Source organism: Setaria italica, chromosome VIII (genome assembly GCF_000263155.2).
Source record: "Setaria italica strain Yugu1 chromosome VIII, Setaria_italica_v2.0, whole genome shotgun sequence".
In the NCBI taxonomy this organism is placed as follows: domain Eukaryota; kingdom Viridiplantae; phylum Streptophyta; class Magnoliopsida; order Poales; family Poaceae; genus Setaria; species Setaria italica.
Window position 1 is genome coordinate 35250587 of NC_028457.1, and position 18399 is coordinate 35268985.

The following is an 18399-nucleotide window of genomic DNA, read 5'->3' on the forward strand; positions in this document are numbered from 1 at the left end:
CGCCCGGCGCACGGCGCCCCCGGATCCGCCGCCGCCCCCCCGGCGCCCGGCCCCCGGATCCGCCGCCCACCCGTCCCCTCCACCGGATCCGCCGGCGCCGGGGCCTGAAGAGAAGAGGAGAGGATGGTGGCGGTGGCGGCGGCGGCGGAGCAGGTGGCGGAGTATGATTTTTTTTTTATTTTTTCAATAATTGTTCGCCGAGTGTTTTCTGGGCACTCGGCAAAGTCTTTGTCGAGTGCCCGACACAAAACACTCGGCGAACCAGTGTTTGCCATCAAGATTTTTGCCGTGTGTCGTTTGCCGAACGCTTTGCCGAGTGTTTTTGGGGCTTCGCCGAGTACCCCTGGCACTCGGCATCTTGCATGTTTCCGTAGTGAGCTCAGCTGCTATGTACAAGAATAAGTGCCTTGGTTTGATGTTCCACCGTAGAGTAGTAATGAGAGCTTGGTTTCCTAGAAAAAAGAGATGTGGGTCGATTGAGTAATAAGCATTCTATACGTTTCCATGCATCAACAAATTTTACCCTTTTTAAATTTCCGTTCTTATCTATTCTGGAATTTATCCCCTGTGCTTGTCTTGAGCTTTCACAAATAAGATTTTATAACATATTGTTTGACCTCTTTTACGATACATAATACTAAACTATACTTGTGTTCGAAAATGACTAGTATAAAAACATCCGGCGGTCAAGATTAATTATATACTACTGAAACCTTCACCTGTGGTGTATATGGGTAGTATACATGAGTGTGGGTACTGAAACCTTCACCAAGGCCACTTTCGAAATCATTCTGGCCAACCTTAATTATCTACCACTTCAACTGGGAGCTTCCGCCGGGGTCGAAACTCCAAAGAGACTGCTGCTAGTGGTACACTCTGGCAAGAAACATAGCTGTAGGAATAAGCGGCGTTAGGGGAAATCCTTTGAGATAGTGTCTAGCAACTGGGACAAACACTACACCAATGCACCATTACTTTGAGCAGTTACGTTGCTCAGCATTGAGGTCAAGATGATTACTGAACATGGAAATTCAACATTGTCTCTAGCTCATCGTGGCATGGCGCTACTACCAATCAAGATACATCGTTGCAAAAATGTCTTGATGCAGAATGCATGCATGGCCACATCGAGATGCAGGGAAGGTTGTCCAATCCATTTTTGGTCATGCTGCAGCGTTGGATTGCATATTGTTTAGAATCAGGATTATTGCTCCAAGGTGAAAGTAAATGCTGCAATCAACTACACCATGCAGATGTCTTGAGACCATATTACATTTAAAGTGTAATGTGCATGGTTTAAATATGCAATAGGCACCTTCTGTCCCAATGAATTCCAAGGTCACATGAGTAACTAATTTCATCGCTCTTCAATTCCTATTTTCTGTTAACTATCTCGTACATGTCCTCCCCTTTATTGAAGGAAACTGTTTCATTGACCATATGTCACCCACTCAGACAGACATTGTCCATCTTTCTTCTCACATATAGCAGCTCGCCGAAGGAGGAGATTTGGGCCTCACCTCAAGGCATTAAGAGCAAACTGCTTCAAGTCACTGTCAAGACTCTCTGTTCCCCTTCTGCTTCTTAACCACCGCATAAGAGAAACAGAGATATGTTCAGCGATCATGCCAAGGGATGAGAGGCATTCAGTTCTGGAATAAGTGGCATCGGGAAAACTACTTTTAGAACGAACCTGGCTATATATTCGTGACCAGTGGCCTGTTCGATACACTGGTTCATCATGACACGGAGTTTGGAAATAGATAGTGGTTTGTGTCATGGGAAGTAGTTGTAGCGTACTCCCAGTCAGTAGCAAAAGGGTTCTCAATTGCACCTAAAGCAAGGTGCTGTTTGGTTCAAACTTTGGAGCGGTAACATTAATGTAAACTTTGGTGCTGTTTGGTTCAGAGTTTGGAAATAAAGTAACGAAAGTAAGAGATACATATTACTTTCATCAACATTATAGTATATCAGATTTCATCCGAGCTCGAATGTTTCTCTATACTTCTCTGTTTTATAGATGCCACCAATTTTCCTATATTAACATTCCATCTGAGATTGAATGTTGCTCTATACTACTATTTTATAGATGCCACCAATTTTCTGTAGAGCATCATCATGATTAGCTACGTATCGATTGCAGGTAAATTTTCAGTAGAAGCACACCTACTTTTCTAACACATCAATGCAACTTCACTTCTCATAAGTACAAAAATCAGTTGCGGCCAGCGCCATGCAGCAGAATTATGATAGAATTCTGAGATCGTTAAATTCATATAAATAAATCTGAAAATAAAAATATGCCTTCCTTTTCTAAATTATTGTTCACGCTAAATTCATTAACTTTGTTCAGCATTTTTTTAATCAGTTATGAGGCACAAGGCCTATAGTGTTTCTCCTCCATATTTGCCCTTTTCTTTTAATGATTGATTTCATATTTTCAATTATCTGAGGGGTCATTCACGTGGTAAATCTTGTATGACACCATGTCTACTTTTAATCATTTCATTGCGTCTTGTTCTGTGTATGCTTCTTACAATAATTTGTAGTCACAATCCGCCATAGGTGGATTCAAGTTCTGGATCCACCACTGGTACTATAAACTGAGATATTACCATACGGATATAAGATTATAGATATCGACAAGAGTAGAAAGGGTTTCCTCTGGGCAGGGAAGACCAAAGCTGGGGGAGGCTCTGTGCCATCTCCTGGCCAACTGCATGCAGGCCATGTAGGTTTGGGGGCCTGGGGATTCCGGACCTCAAGCTCTCCTCTCAAGCTCTTCAGCTTCGCTGGATGTGGCTAAAAAGAATGGATACACAGCGCCCGTGGATCCAATTAAGCACCGATTTCGACAGGGACAAGAACATACGCAGTGTCTTCCAAGCATCGATCCTGGTTCAACTAGGGGATGGTAACGCAGCTCTCTTCTGGGAGGACAACTGGCTGGGGGACTCCTCACCGTGCTTCCTCGCACCAGACCTTTGTGATATGGTTAAGCCCAAAATAAGAAGAACCAGAACCGTAGCGGCTGCCCTGACAAACAAGGTGTGGATTCGCGACATTGTCGGACGAGCTACAGTCAGCGGCCTCATGCAGTACATCCAACTTTGGCATGTGGTTGCCACTGTCCATTTGCAGATCGGCATCGAGGATGTCATCTCCTAGCGTTGGGAAACCTGTGGGTCATACTCCGCCCGATCGGCATACCATATGTTCTTCCACGGCTCCACTGTTTCGCCGATCTTCAGGACCGTGTGGCGCGCTTGGGCACCTTTGAAAGTCAAGTTCTTCATTTGCCTCGTGGCCAAGGGTAGGATCTGGACCGCCGCAAGGCGCAAACGACATGGGTTGCAGGTCACTGACGAGTGCAATCTCTGTGGCCAAGCTGCTGAAACGGTGGATCACCTATTCAGTCACTGCGCCTATGCCCGTCAGGTGTGGCTTCAGGTTGGACAAAGAACTAACAACCAACTACTGAACCTCTCCGCGGATTCCAACTTGATCGATTGGTGGCTCTCTATTCGTGCCAATATGACCAGCGTCAAAGCTAAAGGCCTAGATTCTACTGTCATGCTGGTCTGCTGGCGGTTATGGAAAGAAAGGAACGGCCGGGCCTTTGCCACTACCGTTGCTAGAACGCCGCAACAACTCCTGCTGCTCATTGCCGAAGAAGCGCCGCTTTGGACTCAGAGTGGTGCCCGAAACATGGAAGCCTTTGGTTGGAAGCCCCCTGACCTCTAGCTAGCGTTACGACTCTTATGTCTTAAATTCGGCTCCTAGACGCCCCCTTTAGCATATGTAATCCCTGTCTATTTCCAATACCGTGTGTGAGTGCCCGGTTAACGGCCCGCGTTGTACAAACTTTGTATTAACTTCCTCTTAATTGAATGATGCGCAGCTCTCCTGCGTATTCTAGAAAAAAAATAAAATTATAGATATTGATAATTTTAGAATGAGGCATGAGCTTCCCTTGAGAAAATCGTTAACTATTAGAGTGCAGTTGTGAATAGTTGAGGGCAAAATCACAAAATTAAAAATATAAGGGTAAAAACACAATTGCACTTCAAAGTAGGGGCAAGATAAAAAAAACCTTGTATTTTTAGTATTTATATGCATCAATCCATTTGGTGTGCAAATTAGGGAATATGTAGATTACATAAATGAGACAAAGCAAGCTTTTTTTTACCCTTGCGTGCATAAGAATCTGAGATATGAAGAGAGACACCAGTGCTGAGAGATTTTTGTTATGCACATACCAGGTGACTGCGTAACAAAATTGCAAATGAGCGGCATCAGGAAAACACCACTGACAAGCTTCCACGTTGTTGCAACCGCCATTGAACCAGTGTACAGTACAGGCGAGAACTGTAGTGGATTCCTTACGATGTTCAGCTACGACTCTACGAAGCAGAGGACCACTATATGGAAACATACTGTGCAAAGAAAGTTCGTTGGTTCATGAATCTCACTCATATGTTCTTCGATCAGTTTGTGAAAAACAACTGCAAGCAAAACCAATGACGAAAGCATGAAACAGTAGCAGTTTTTTTTCTAACAAAAACAATAGCAGGTTTCTGCTTGCTACTTCCAAACTTACTGTGAATAATCAACTTTAGGGTTTGCTTGAATGTATGATCCTTCTAAACTAATCACCTTCCTGTTGTGAGGTTAGCCTGAAGAATCACCTATCTCGTAAGGATAAAAACAATCAGTGCTATATCAGAAGAGGTTCTAAAACGAAATTTTAGAAAAGCCTCTTTTGAAGAGTCCTTTATCTTCCTTTTTGGAGGCTTCCAATCACCATGATCGTCATGCTTGGATTAACGCATGTCCATCACTTGATAAAACATTAGGTTTTCAAGCATTTTGTCATCAATCACACAAAACCCACTTCGGGAGGTCATGTGCACTTTCACTCACCTTCGCCGGTGAGGTCCCCGCTGGTGCTTCTTTTGTTGGAGCTGCTCAGGTACGGAGTAAAATAAATTCCCTACCCCGCTAGCCCAATCTGTTTGTCTCCACCGTGTTCTTGGTGGAACTCGTCCCTATCACCTAAAATCATGCCAGAGCCTAGGTGGATTCGTTCGATCCTTTGGCTTCTTAGGCAATTTCATCTGTTTGCACTTCAGATCAGGTCTCCCTCAGTCCGTCGGTGTCTCCGTTGCTTCCGAGTAGCTTCGGTCATGCCTCCGCATTGCCCAACCTCCTATTGCAGAGACTTGTGTGTCTCCCTCTTCTGGTCCTTGCGGGCCTCCATTGCCCGTTGTGCTATGAGCCTTCCACGACTCTGATTAAGTTGTCTCCTTCCCATCGGTGTTGTCTTCATCCTCGTCTTTGGGTCGCCGGCAACGTTCTTCACTGACGGCTTCTTCATCCACTTCAATCCTCCTTGTGAGGACTCTTCACATCGGCCCCAAGCGTCTTCATAGGTCCATGGTGAGGCTGACGCCTCCGGTGGCCCTCGCCGGCGAGCTTCTTGGCAGCCTCAGCGGCGACGTTGTCGGTTTGCTTCCATACTTTGTGGCCTATCTTGTTTGGGTCCAATCTGTAACTGGCTCCTCTTTGGAGAGCCTCTTTATAAGTGTGCTACTGCAATAATATATTTTCTCTGGTTTTTATAAAAATAAAGATAACAAAGATAAAAAAAATTCACATTATTCGCCAACTACGCACCATGCAGAATGATGAGGGAAACAGGGATCGATGGATCCGTTTGCTGCTTTTTCAAAACAAAGTTAACTAGCTGAGTGGATTTCATTCTTGGGATCATATCAGACTTGTGATCTCATCTAAACAAAGTTGTGAACCGAAGAGTTGTAGATCTCGTCAAACTCTATCATCTTCATATGAATTTTATTTTCATCCGAGTTAATATAAAAAAGTTATGAATTTTAAAAGATGCGCTGCGTAGAGAAGGAACATACCACAAATTCAAATGGCTGTAAGGTATTGAATGGCTATATATGTATAAATTTGCAATTTTTTGTCACAACAATTATATTGTAAAAATCTGAAAATAAAAAAAAATCCGGGTGCAACAGACGGATTTGAGGGCAACAAGGCCTGAGCCCAACAGCCTTCCAGACCTGTGAAAATGCGAGGCCACTCCAGGGTGGGCCTCTCGTCACATATCAGTAAGCTCGGCGTCAAGGTGCTCATCGTCTTAATTTGCATTTGGTGGTCTCCTAACATTTTATTCATTGTCACAAACGGCAAGCCTTCCTCTATCTTAGAAATTTGATTACTTTTTTTTTATCTATAGAAACTAAAATTGTTGATTACCAAATTTATTGCAATCGCACGTAAATTTATATTAAAGGCAATCACATACAAAATTAGAGATCGTAGATGATCTATACTTCAGACAGATCACGTGAGGCTGTTATGGTTGCCATTTGCCAAGCCATTCAAATTTCAACAACACTAATGCTGCTGGGTGAGCAAAACATATCAATACAACTGCAAACGATGACACATGGATCAGGTTATCCGATGATTCAGATTGGCACTTGAGAACCAAGCATCAGATTGTCACTGGAGAACCAATCACACAAAACAGTTTGTCCATTGCCAGGACATCCTTTGGAATGGGTTTCAGGAATCAATACAGATGACTTGCAAACCACATCCAAACAAAATTTGAAAATATAATACGCACATAGCAGGGCAGCATAACAGAGATTTGTGATCTTGTTATATCATCATTCAGGCCTATGTCAAAACTCATAACCAGTAAAAGGAACAACAATATTTCTCCCATAGATTAAAACCGGACAAATACAATAGCAAGATGCAACATGTCTCCTTGAGCCTTCAAAACTGTGGTCACCTCCAAAAACAAGTCACAAGAAAGATGTGACCTAAGCCTTTTTCTTAGATGATTTCTTGAAAGATTTCTTCTGGGGCTTGAGCTTATCAGATTTCGAGGACATCTCTCTATCTTTCCTTCTTTGCTTTTCCTTCTTCACCTTGTACATTGTGATTGCCTGCTTACAAAAATGTTCACAGATGCTGTTAGCTCACTGAAACAGAACAAGCAGTGCCAGTGATGGTGGGCAAAACACAATTTAATGTACTCCATTGAATCCTGGAACTTGCCTTGCCAACATCAAGCTGTTCAGAGTTCTCTACTCTGTTTTTTCCTTGCTTTTCTACCCGCTTCTTCTTTTGCTTTCTTTCTGCAAAAGGATCAACTCCAGGCTCTGTAACAAATGAAATTGTCAATTAAAAGGGTATATCAGGTTGACCAACCAGGTTTACGATACATGCACATCTAGAAAAAGAACCATTAATAATAAGAAAATGTTTGTCAGATTTAGGTCCTAAACTATGAAATGACTGCATATCAAAAATAAGTGGGGGTAAAGCACTGCATATGAAAAATGCTGGAAAATTTGCTGGACGGAGTCAACTAACATAAGCAGATGAATATGATAGCTGCAATACTGGATCAGGGAGAGACACCAGTCAGCACAACAGTCAACAGGATTGTTGGCAAAAGGTTCATGAAGACAAATTACTAACCATCAGTGGATTTAGCTTCAATAATCGGAACCGATATGGGGATTGTGAGATCAAGGAGCTTGACTTTCCGTCCCAAATGGTAACTGTATTGAAGCCGGCCAAAATGATCAAAAGCTAACTTATCATCATCTCCAGATTCAACATCTTCAGGACGGCACCAGCGTGGCTTGGGCACAGGCCACCTGCAATTCATTTCAATGAAATAATTTATACATCCAAAACTTAACTTCAGCCTAATAAATACCAACATGGATCGGAATACCAACCTGTTAACCTTATTTTTGACATCTCTTGGCATTTTCCAGAAACACGCACCAGAGGCATTGCCAATATCACCACCAGATTCACTGTCAGATTATGCTTCAGCAAGCTTCTTAAAATGCTCCAAAAAAGAACAATGCTAGAATACTGACATGAACAATGCTAATACCTTTTTGTCTCAAACGATGCTAGAATCTTGCAGATCACTTCCCATAACAGGAAAGGAGTTCCAATTCTTGTGTCATAGAAGTTCATGCCAACAACATAGCCATCAAGATTAACAAGAGGGCCTCCAATCCCAGCCTAGCAAGTTAACATAAATAAGTTGTGATTTCTATTCAAAACATTGCTAGCTAATTCATTCCAATGCAACTATATGCTTCCTTTGTTCAGAAACACAAAGCAGAGTCTGTCCAATTTCAAGCTTTGACAATTGATTAATCCAATATTATCTAGGTTTCATCAAATGATACCGTTAGATTCATATTCCAAAGTACTTTACCATGACTATATTTTAATTGTAAGCAAAATAATGACGGGAATTTACAGTCAAAGCTCTCTTTTAGACAGTCAAATTACACCTAATAGAAGAAAACAGAGTTATTACCTTAGTGATTTTACATGTGGAACGTGTGAGGAACTCACAGTCAAGTGTGCCTGACCAAGGAACTAGACGACCACTAGTAGCCATTAATGTGCCTGATTTGAAGCAACGCCCTACAGCCGCTACTCTAGAACTTGACTCCCAATCAAAGCTCGTATTTAATGGACGAAGAGCACGGTACTTGACACTGACTAGAGCAATGTTGTAATGTAGATTGCAATGCTCTAACTTCGCTTCTTTGCATTGGTTGTTAAGCAACACTTCAATCTGCAAATAATACAGTGATCAGACTTAAACAACACCTTAGAAGAACATCAGACACAAAACAATGAACACCAACCCTCAAGTTTTCATCAATCTTGTTCTCATCGCCAGAATCTCTAACCAAGCTCGCTGATGTCAAAATCATCTTAGATCCATTCCATTCAATAAAAAAACCTGTGCATGCAAAAAACCTTTTTTCTCCTGCATGCCATGATTCTGGTTACCTACTAGTTGTAATTGAAACAGAGATGAAATAGTAAATGTCACATTGTTGTAAACTCACCATTGAATGAAGCCAGTGCGACAACATTGCGATTTAGGATAGAAGCCCTTTTGCTGAATTTTCTCCAGACACCTTCACCATGTATGTCGCCAAAAGGGTCTTCAAAAGAATTAACCAAGATCATGCCAGCTGGATAAATACATTGTACAATAAGTTGTTAGTGGTACATGAGAGCTGTAAAAGATCAGCAAATTTTAGAAGCACTGACTCACCTCCTAACATGGAGGATGGTAACTTAGGGTAACCCATGGAGTCTAGATCTAACTGTTCCTGGTTAAGAAAATCTCCATGTACTGGTGCAACAAGGTCAAGTGATCAGCACTGACATATACTAATACTATACACAGAAAGTAAATTCGCATAAACTCTGCGCATAACAATAGCATGTAACATTAGTTATATCATGATAACAGCCTGAGCAACAATTAGCATTAGAAGTCAGCGTGCATGAACATACCCATAGTGTACATATGTTAACTAATAAGATCCAACAATATGAGAGTACAAGTGAAAGGGCCGGACTAGTTGATGTACAAATGTAAACGCTAAACTTGCACTGCTTCTAAATAGGTACATTACAAACTGCAACAATTTGCATAATAATACGATGTTAAGCAGTTTTGAGGAGTGCCTGTGTGCTCACCTTCTGGATGGCTGTTAGATTTCTCACCTATGGATGCTCCAGGCCTGCAGAACATAAAAATGACTAGTTGACTACTAATCAAAAAGTAAAATGGATCAAACCAGTGCACTTATACGCAAAATGGTGCCAGAAACTATGTGGGTAGAATCATAGGCAAGGAACAAGACAGAGAAACGAGGAGAAGTCGTGCGGAGGAAAATGTTTCATGAAAACATGATCATAATGCACTTTCCAACAAGATTAACATACAGTTTTCAACATTGGCACAAGAAATAAGACAAACATAGTACAGGACAACTGTGAATCTGTGATACATGCCAGAGGTCAGTAAATATTTTGATTGGTAAACACTGAGGACTGCAAAGCGCAGATGGCAAATAGGCATAGGCTAAGGAATAGCAGCAAACAATGTACGAAATAGCGGGCTATAGCGAGGCTATAGCGGCGCTATAGCGTTTGATGCTAACTGCCGCTACAACAGTGTTGTACTAATTAGCGGGCTATAGCGGAGCTATAGCGGTTAAGCACAGCTCTACGCTAAATCTCATAGCCCGCTATTTTGTACATTGGCAGCAAATGATCTAGATTATTGCATACATATGTTGTTTGGCACGCAAAAGGGCTTACCTTATAAGCTCTTTTAGGAGAAGAGCTAAGGTAGAACAGAGTAGGTAAACTAATAAACGGCATGCATTAAATAGACATACCTGTGAACCTTCATTTTTTTTGATTGTGCAAGACCAGTCTTCTTTTGCACGAATGTCAAGTAATGCTTGAGAGTTGTGCCCCATGGTAGAAAAATGGCTCTTCTATTGGTCAAAAAAAGGTTCATGCCAACCATATCCCCATCAACAGAAAGAAGCGGCCCACCTTCCCAAGGCTAATAAATAAAACAAGCAACACGGGTTACATTTGAACAAAATGAAGTTGTACAGAACAAGAGTTAAATATAAACAAGAAATCATTTTTGTTGCCTCCATGCATAACAGAAAAATAGAATGAAATGCTCATATCATCATGCAAGTGTACCTTTGAGATTTTACAATAAAGATCTCTATCACCCTCAGATACCCTTGAATCGCCATTCAACTCCACAGTCTCGACCATTATTTCGCCAGAGGTGTCACGCCCTACAGCTAATACCTCACCATGGGGCAGACTTTCCAGTGCACTTTGGAAAGATCCAACCTGAACATCACGGACATTATAGACTTCAACAACAGCAAAGTCATTATCCAAATCATATTCAGCCATATACCCATCATACAGTTTGGTGCCGTCAAGGCGCACTTGAATCTAAAAAATGACAAAGCAAGAAATGAGCACACAATGATCAGAAGTAAACAAATTAGTAAAGGATGACTGTCAGCACCAACCTTTAAGTCATCATGGTGTTTGGTCGTAGCATTAAGAGCTCTAACCAGAGTTGCAGTAGTCAAAAACTTTGTAAAAAACTGGTGTTCCATAGCTATGCCTGAGCATGAAAATAAGATTCTGTCTCCTACAGAAGATCGCAAGTTAAATCATTTATAACTGGTGGCATTTCAATATATACTTGTTAGAAAACTGAGAAGACTAAGTGTATGTAATCACCATTGAACAAAATAATAGAAGCAACACTTTTAGACAAATATGATTTCAGCCCATCACTGAGCCCAGTCCAAACATCTTGCTTAGAGTCCCAAAGGAGGTCACCTAGTTGAAGAAAATAAAACATAAAGCAGCTGTGAATAATCATATAAACTGTGAAAACGCCGGGGGTGTAGCAGAAAAGAGGAAAAGATCTAGCAGACCTGAGATCCACTCATTCTTGAAGGCTCTACTATTCTTATGAAAGCTTCTAGGGAGATCACCACCGCCCCTCTTAGCTTTCCGCATATTTTTTAAGCCTGAAGCAGAACTTTCTTTTAGAAATAAAAACAAAGGGGCAAAATGTGGGGTCATAAGCAGTGAAGCAACAATATAAAACTATAACCGAGCAACTAATCAGGAACGCGAATAATGGCATTATGTCAGGGTTGCTGATCCTTGGTTGCCTGAAACACCAAGAAGGTAGCCAAAAAGCATAATTTCTTAGCAGTAGCAGAGCTTGCATCTAAATTGCGCATGGCCAACAAGTAGATAGATTGATTGTTCATAAATATTAGCTAGTTGTTACTGTATATGTCTTATGGAGTTTGCAAAAACTGTGCGTGTGACATGAAGTTCTGCCACTGTTAGCTCAACTCAACTATCAGCTATAGCATGGAGTGCTGACATGACAAGGACAGTGCAATGTCACACCTGATGTATAAGCCTATTCCTTAGGTTGTGTCCAACTGTATTTCAAGTGCCAAGTATGTTCCCCAAACATACATTTATGTTATCATCTTGGAGCAAAGGCTGTTACCACAAACACAACTGAAAGAAAAGAGCTCAATTAAGCCTCGTATTTTTTTTGGGGTGCAGGTTAAGGTAGTGACTAGTCAAACCTAGCTTCACCTTCCAATTGGAAGGTATGTGACATGTTCTCTTCTACCACTTAGTCAGTCTAGACCAGGCATACAAAAGGCACCAAAGCAGCAGTCAAGTTCTTCATAATTAAAAAAAGGAACACTATGGAACTAATCTGAAACTGCACAATATTCCATGTTATACTTTAAGATAAGTTGGTGATATTTTTTCAGAATTCCATGTGCTGCTGTTACTCTGGTAGCGCTGCTCGTTGATTAGAAATCGTACTAGATTCTTTAAGGGGGTTTCTAAAGAAACACTGTATGCTTGAAGATCAATATCTTTTAGAATTATAACAGCAATATTGTACCACCCAATCAAGCGATCTCGTTGAAAGAAGTCGACCCGATGAAGTAAAGTTCCAATTAGATGATGCATGTAATCAGCTGGATGTACCAAGAAAAAACACACTACACCCTCATACCACAAGAGGTGGGGCACAAAACTGGATTTCGGCATTCCCCTCTCCCACCGCAAGAATTTTTAGATCATATCTAGGGTTTAAGGTGCCTGAAGTCAAATGAGAGGGAGGGAAGGGATGAGGGTGATGCACGTACCTAGTGTCCAGCCTTAGAAGGCCTTAGAGGGCGCTCGCTGGCGAGGGGAGCGAGGAGCGGCCGGCGGCGCTCGTGGGCGACAGGCGCGGACGGCCGCTCGCGGGAGACAGGGTGAGGGGGGCGAGGGGCGCGGGCGCCCGGCGCCCGGCGCGCAGCGGCGCCGCGCCGCCGCGGAGGCGGACTCGAGGGTCGATCCGGCATTGGGGTTTGGGGTTGGGGGTGCGGCGCACTCAGGAGTCAAGATAGCAAAACGGGTAGAAAATACCTGCAACCCGCGGATATGAAACCCGATGGGCACGAATACGGGTCTAACTCTGTGCCCACAGGTACGGGCGCGGGCGTGATCCTAGACCCAATGGATATTTACTCACGGGCGTGAAAAAATAATATCCGCACCTGCAAACCCACCAGACCTGCTTCAATATCTGACGGGTGGCCCCAACCCTAATACCATGTATATAAATTCAGAGCCTAGGGTTTCATTTCTCCCTCTGTCCGCCGCACCAACTCACTCCTAGCCTTCCCTCGTGAGTCCGTGACCCCGTCCCTCATCTCCCTCCGTACGACTCCCGATCCAGCGCCGCCCCTTACCGCCGCGGTGCCGCCCCTTCTCGCCGTCGGCCGACCCCGGAGGCTCGGATCCGCCGCCATCTCCCCCATCCCGACTCTCGAGTCCCGAATCCCAACCCCGACACCAAGTGCCGCCGCCCACTAGCGCCGCCCCTTCCCGTCACCGGCCGCCCACGGAGGACCGGATCTGTCATCCGCCCATCGCCCCGTCCGCTAGTGCCCCATCCGCCGATCATTGATAATAGGTTGCTATGTGGGCACACAGGCATGCCCGCGGGCATGCGCTATCCGCGGATAGCGGGCACGGGTGCGGTTTTCTACCCGTGGCGGATAACGGGCGCCGGCGTGATTTTTTGCTCGTGGGTATGGATACCTGGAGCTTGTATCTGCGCGGATTTTGCACATTGCCATCTCTACTCGAGAAAGGGGGACGAGTCTGAGAGTGGGAGACGCGAACACCCCTTGGCTGGATAAGCCATCGCACAACCTATGAGCCCTTCTTACCCTTTTGGTAAGACTATCACAAACTAAAGTCTCTAATTAATTACCTAAGATCAGAGCCATGTAATTCTTGCGGTTGTACTGTTTCCTGAGTGGTCGCTCCATGTTCTGATTAACAGATATGGTCTTATAATTAAATCAACACAGAGGAACGTAGAGTGAATAAATAAATTTATTCATGTTGTTTAGTTACCGTTGAGCAAACTAAGCATCATCTACTATCAAGTGTAATTAAACAACCCGACTGCAAGGTATGATCAAAAGAAACTAGGCATCGTCCTTAATAGGAACCCATCTATTAATGCAAGCGATAAATAAATATTGTGAATCAATTTCATGTCATTTAGGTGTAAACGGGAACGATCAAGGACACTTGCCTTCCTCAAAGCCCTACTGCTGCCCAGAGTCTTCAGTCTTCTGCTTGTTCAGATTCCTTGAACTACGCTCCTTCTATACGCGTCACACGAGCACATACAAAGTAAAAAAATATATAAAATGAGAAAACAATACACCAATCAATATAAATAAAAGAAAAAAAATCTTACATAACTATTCTACGCGTCGAAACGAACTCGTGGACATAAAGAACACTAAAAACGGAGCTATGATGCAAAAGATACGCTTAAAACAAGCTATAGGGGTCTATCTGCGAGAAAACTAGACTTTCAGGAACCTCACAGCAAGAAATCGAGGGCCTAAACGTAATTTCGCCGATAAACCGAAGGTTTAATGCGCAAAAGAGCAGCTCTGGACTGCGGGTGCTATTGTGCTGAAGTCTAGGGGCCTTCGAGAAATAAACTAGGACTTAATTGGAAGGATTCTTGAACTGCGGTGGGCTTCGCAGGGGTTTTATGAAAAAGTGGCACGGCTGACCGGTATTCACCCGGTTTGACTCGATCCCGGCCGATCTGAACCGTCGGATGTGGATCCGACGGCCTGCGGCAGCTACGCGCGCTGCGCGGCGGCGGAGCATGGGCGAACGGCGGCGGTTCGCCGGTGAGCTCGCCGGCGATGCTCGAAAACGAGCTTCCGGTCACGGTTTCGCACGCGGATTCCTCCAGGGGTAGAGGATGGTGTGGAGAACCGGTTTAAAGTGTCGACGGTTGGGGTTTTGCGGCGGCGGTGGCGGAGCGAAGCCCGGCGGGAGACGGCGGCTCTGGCGAGCGTGGGCGTGCGGAAGAAGAGCACGGGGCGCACGGGAACTACTCCAGCGGCTTCGTCGACTCCTGGCGGAGCCCCGGGCGATGCTGCTGGCGACGAAGAGGCGTCGGCGGAGGAGATCAGCACGGCGGCGGCGCACGGAAGCTTGCGAGCGGCGGCGCTGTTCCGGGAAAGCGGAGGCTATGGTTTGCGAAGGGTAAAAAAAGGTGGCGGCGGCGGCGCCTTTTAAAGGGAGCCTCGGCGTGCGGGCCCGAGCCGGGTCGGGGTCGGACGGGGCGCGTCGCGTGCGCAACCCGGACTCAAGTCCGACGAGGAGCCGGGTGCGGCGCTGCGCGGAAGAAACGGAGGAGAAGCGGGCGGCCGGTTGGATGGAAGGGATGACGCGTGGACCCCACGCGTCAGCGAGTGGAGAAGGGTGTGCGGGCTGGGCCGGTTGGCGCGCTACTGGGCCGGAAGGGAGGGGGGTTTTGGGCCGGCGCAGCTGGGCCAACGCAGGGGGAGCAGAGCAGGCCGAGCGAGGTAAAGGAACAGGCGGCAGTCGGGCCGAAAAGAAGGGGAGAAAAGGAAACGGCCCAGAGAGAAGAAAGGAAAAAACGAAAAAGGAAACTAGAGTTGAACATCAAATTCAAATTTGAATTCAAACACAGATTTGAATTCAACACTCCAAAAACAGTGCATCGGCATGAATGCAACAATAAACTGCTAAGATGAATTAATTTATTTTCGACAAAGGTTAAATGCCTAGGAAATTTAAATGCAACCTTATAGTCCTTAAACACACGCGATTAAATTCTAGCAAATTTTATTAACTTGCAAGACTTGAGATTTTTTTTTGGTGTTACACACCGTGTATTCTAATCCATGTGAAGCCACCGAAACAAAAATGGAAACAAAAATGGAAACCGGGTTTAGGACCACCAGCTCTCATGTATAGGCTTTCGTCAGGGCAAACGTGGTGAAAAAAGGATTTCGCTGACATTGGAAGCACACACTCCCGTCTACTGACTCGTTCATGAGTGGAATAGGCCATCACCGTGCCGTGCCAGTATTCTAATCCATGTGAAGCCACCGAAGCAAAAGTGGAAACCAGGTTCCAACTCCGTTTATAGTCTTCTGTCAGGGCAAACGTGGTGAAAAGAGGATTTCGCTGATATTGGAAGCACACACTCCCGTCTAGGGACTCGTTCAAGAGTGGAATAGGCCATCACCACACCAGTATTCTAATCCATGTGAAGCCACCAAAGCAAAAGTGGAAACCGGGTTTAGAACCACCAGCTCTCGTTTATAGGCTTCCGTCAGGGCAAACATGGTGAAAAAAGGATTTTGCTGACATTGGAAGCACACACTCCCGTCTACTGACTCGTTGACGAGTGGAATAGGCCATCACCGCACCAATATTCTAATCTGTTAAGCCACCGAAGCAAAAGTGGAAACCGGATTTAGAACTACCAGCTCTTGTTTATAGGATTCCGTCTAGGCAAACGTTGTGAAAAAAGGATTTCGTTGACATTGGAAGCACACACTCCCGTCTACTGACTGGTTCACGAATGGAATAGGCTATCACCGCGCCAGTATTCTAATCCATGTGAAGCCACCGAAGCAAAAGTGGAAACCGGGTGTAGAACCACCAGCTCTCGTTTATAGGCTTCCCGTCAGGGCAAATATGGTGAAAAAAGGATTTCACTGACATTGGAATCACACACTCCCGTCTACTGACTCGTTGACGAGTGGAATAGGCCATCACCGTGCCATTATTCTAATCCATGTTAAGCCACCAAAGCAAAAGTGGAAACTAGGTTTAGAACCACCAGATCTCGTTTATAGGCTTCCAGACAAACATGGTGAAAAAAGGATTTCACTGATATTGGAAGCACACACTCCCATCTACTAACTCGTTCACAAGTGGAATAGGCCATTACCGCGCCATTATTCTAATCCATGTGAAGCCAGCGAAGCAAAAGTGGAAACCGGATTTAGAACCACCATCTCTCGTTTGTAGGCTTCTGTCAGGGCAAACGTGGTGAAAAAAGGATTTCGTTGACATTGGAAGCACACACTCCCGTCTATTGACTCGTTATCGAGTGGAATAGGCCATCACCACGCCAGTATTCTAATCCATGTGAAGCCACCGAAGCAATTAGAACCACCAGCTCTCTTTTATAGGATTCCGTTTTTATAGGATTCCGTCAGGGCAACGTGGTCGGTGATGGTGCAGTGAATCAAGATAGCGCAGCAATGACCTGCTCCGTATGGTCATTGGATTGACACGAGCATCCATCTTCACCTCGGTGATGCTGGGTGTAGCCTAAAGAAAATGGAAAGAATGATTCATCCGAATGTAGCAAAACAAATTGCAAATTTGGCAAAAAGTTATGAAAATTTGACTGTTTGAGTCTGATTATTACCTGGCGGAGACGGATCCTGTTGTATCTCTTGACCACCGATGTTATGTCTAGATGCTTTTGGTTTTTATAAGACAAGTCCTAGACTCCTAAGTAATTCTTGTGCAGCTGCACAAGAGCCCTCGCCCCCTGTTGGTGAAAGAGTCAGTGATGAGGAATGCAGCTGCACAATGCCAGCGTGGCAGCATCAACGACAGAGGAGGAGGCAGCCGCCGGCAGGTTGCACTGGCGCGAGCCTTGCTGCAGCCAACCTCTAATTGTCATCCTCCATCAAAATGAAGCTGTAAGCTCCCACCAGAGGATTACTTCGGGCGCCGCCACCGTCGATCACAATCCATGTTCTCGAACCGGCGGTGCCCAGAGACACGGAGGAAGCATGCTGGTTAGATGCATCTTGTTTATAGGACCTCACTTATTCGTCTGCATTTAGTTTTCTACAGACTTCTCCTGATGCCCCTCGATCCCAGTCTTCTACCTTGTTCCTTGCTGGTTTTGATCTTAGTCAGATATTGATACATCTGCAAGTGGCTGGGCACCCTCTGCTACGCTAGCTTACACATGCACACTAGCGAACGCAGAACCTTGTTCTCAATCGTATATATTGTATCCTAGATCGGCCTTTATGCATCTGATACTGATCAATGCATATAGATACTCATAGGTTGTATCAGAGAAATGTTATATTTTTACTCAATAAAGTTTCAAACTCTCACAATTGAAGGAAATGCAACGCACATCTCTGTCACTATATATAGTAGAAACAATGGTGGCCTTTTGCTCGATTTTTTGTCATTTTGGGCCTTTTGATCGGTAATGGTTGATACAATGTAATATGTACATAAACATTTTGTGGATAGGACAGTATGTGCTCGTATTTAGCCTGCAAAGTTTACTTCTCTGCGCCCTCAAGGAAGAAGAACCACCCATCAATGCAAAAACGCTTTCGGCGCCTAACACCCGCGCGCCCCGAGGCAATGCGGCTCACTCACCTGCGACTCGCGCCGCGCCCCGGATACGCGGCGATTCGGACTTTACTCCAAGCGCTGACTCTGGCCTGCTCCCTCGGCCGCGACACGACAGCACCGGTCGTGTCGGTACGGAGCGCCGCGTCCCGGTAACCTCGGTTGCCCCCC

General features: G+C 44.7%; 1 protein-coding gene across 5 annotated transcripts; it reads right to left on the minus strand.

The window, feature by feature from the left end:
* Positions 1-6600: 6600 nt before the first annotated feature.
* Positions 6601-11468, minus strand: LOC101754700. Of its 5 annotated transcripts, none has more exons than XM_022829379.1 (15): positions 11376-11468; positions 11176-11277; positions 10959-11083; positions 10612-10770; positions 10290-10462; positions 9583-9626; positions 9152-9232; positions 8940-9068; positions 8733-8857; positions 8396-8659; positions 7958-8091; positions 7794-7874; positions 7528-7709; positions 7102-7205; positions 6601-6989 (listed from the first exon to the last, which is right to left on the minus strand). In XM_022829379.1, exons 1-15 carry the CDS (start codon positions 11458-11460, stop codon positions 6864-6866), a joined length of 1914 nt encoding a protein of 637 aa, XP_022685114.1. In that variant the 5' UTR covers positions 11461-11468; the 3' UTR covers positions 6601-6863. The 5 variants fall into 5 exon arrangements, with proteins under 5 accessions (XP_022685114.1, XP_022685113.1, XP_022685112.1 ...); XM_022829378.1 differs by having other exon boundaries at positions 7528-7623; positions 7795-7874; positions 10612-10878; XM_022829377.1 differs by having other exon boundaries at positions 10612-10878.
* Positions 11469-18399: the final 6931 nt, after the last annotated feature.

Coding starts and splice junctions, on each gene's coding strand:
- LOC101754700 (XM_022829377.1), bottom strand. CDS start 11,460: ATGCGGAAAGCTAAGAGGGGCGGTGGTGATCTCCCTAGAAGCTTTCAT. Junction 8,092..8,395: donor CCACATGTAAAATCACTAAG/GTAATAACTCTG, acceptor TTAACTTGCTAG/GCTGGGATTGGAGGCCCTCT. Junction 7,875..7,957: donor GCATCGTTTGAGACAAAAAG/GTATTAGCATTG, acceptor ATAATCTGACAG/TGAATCTGGTGGTGATATTG.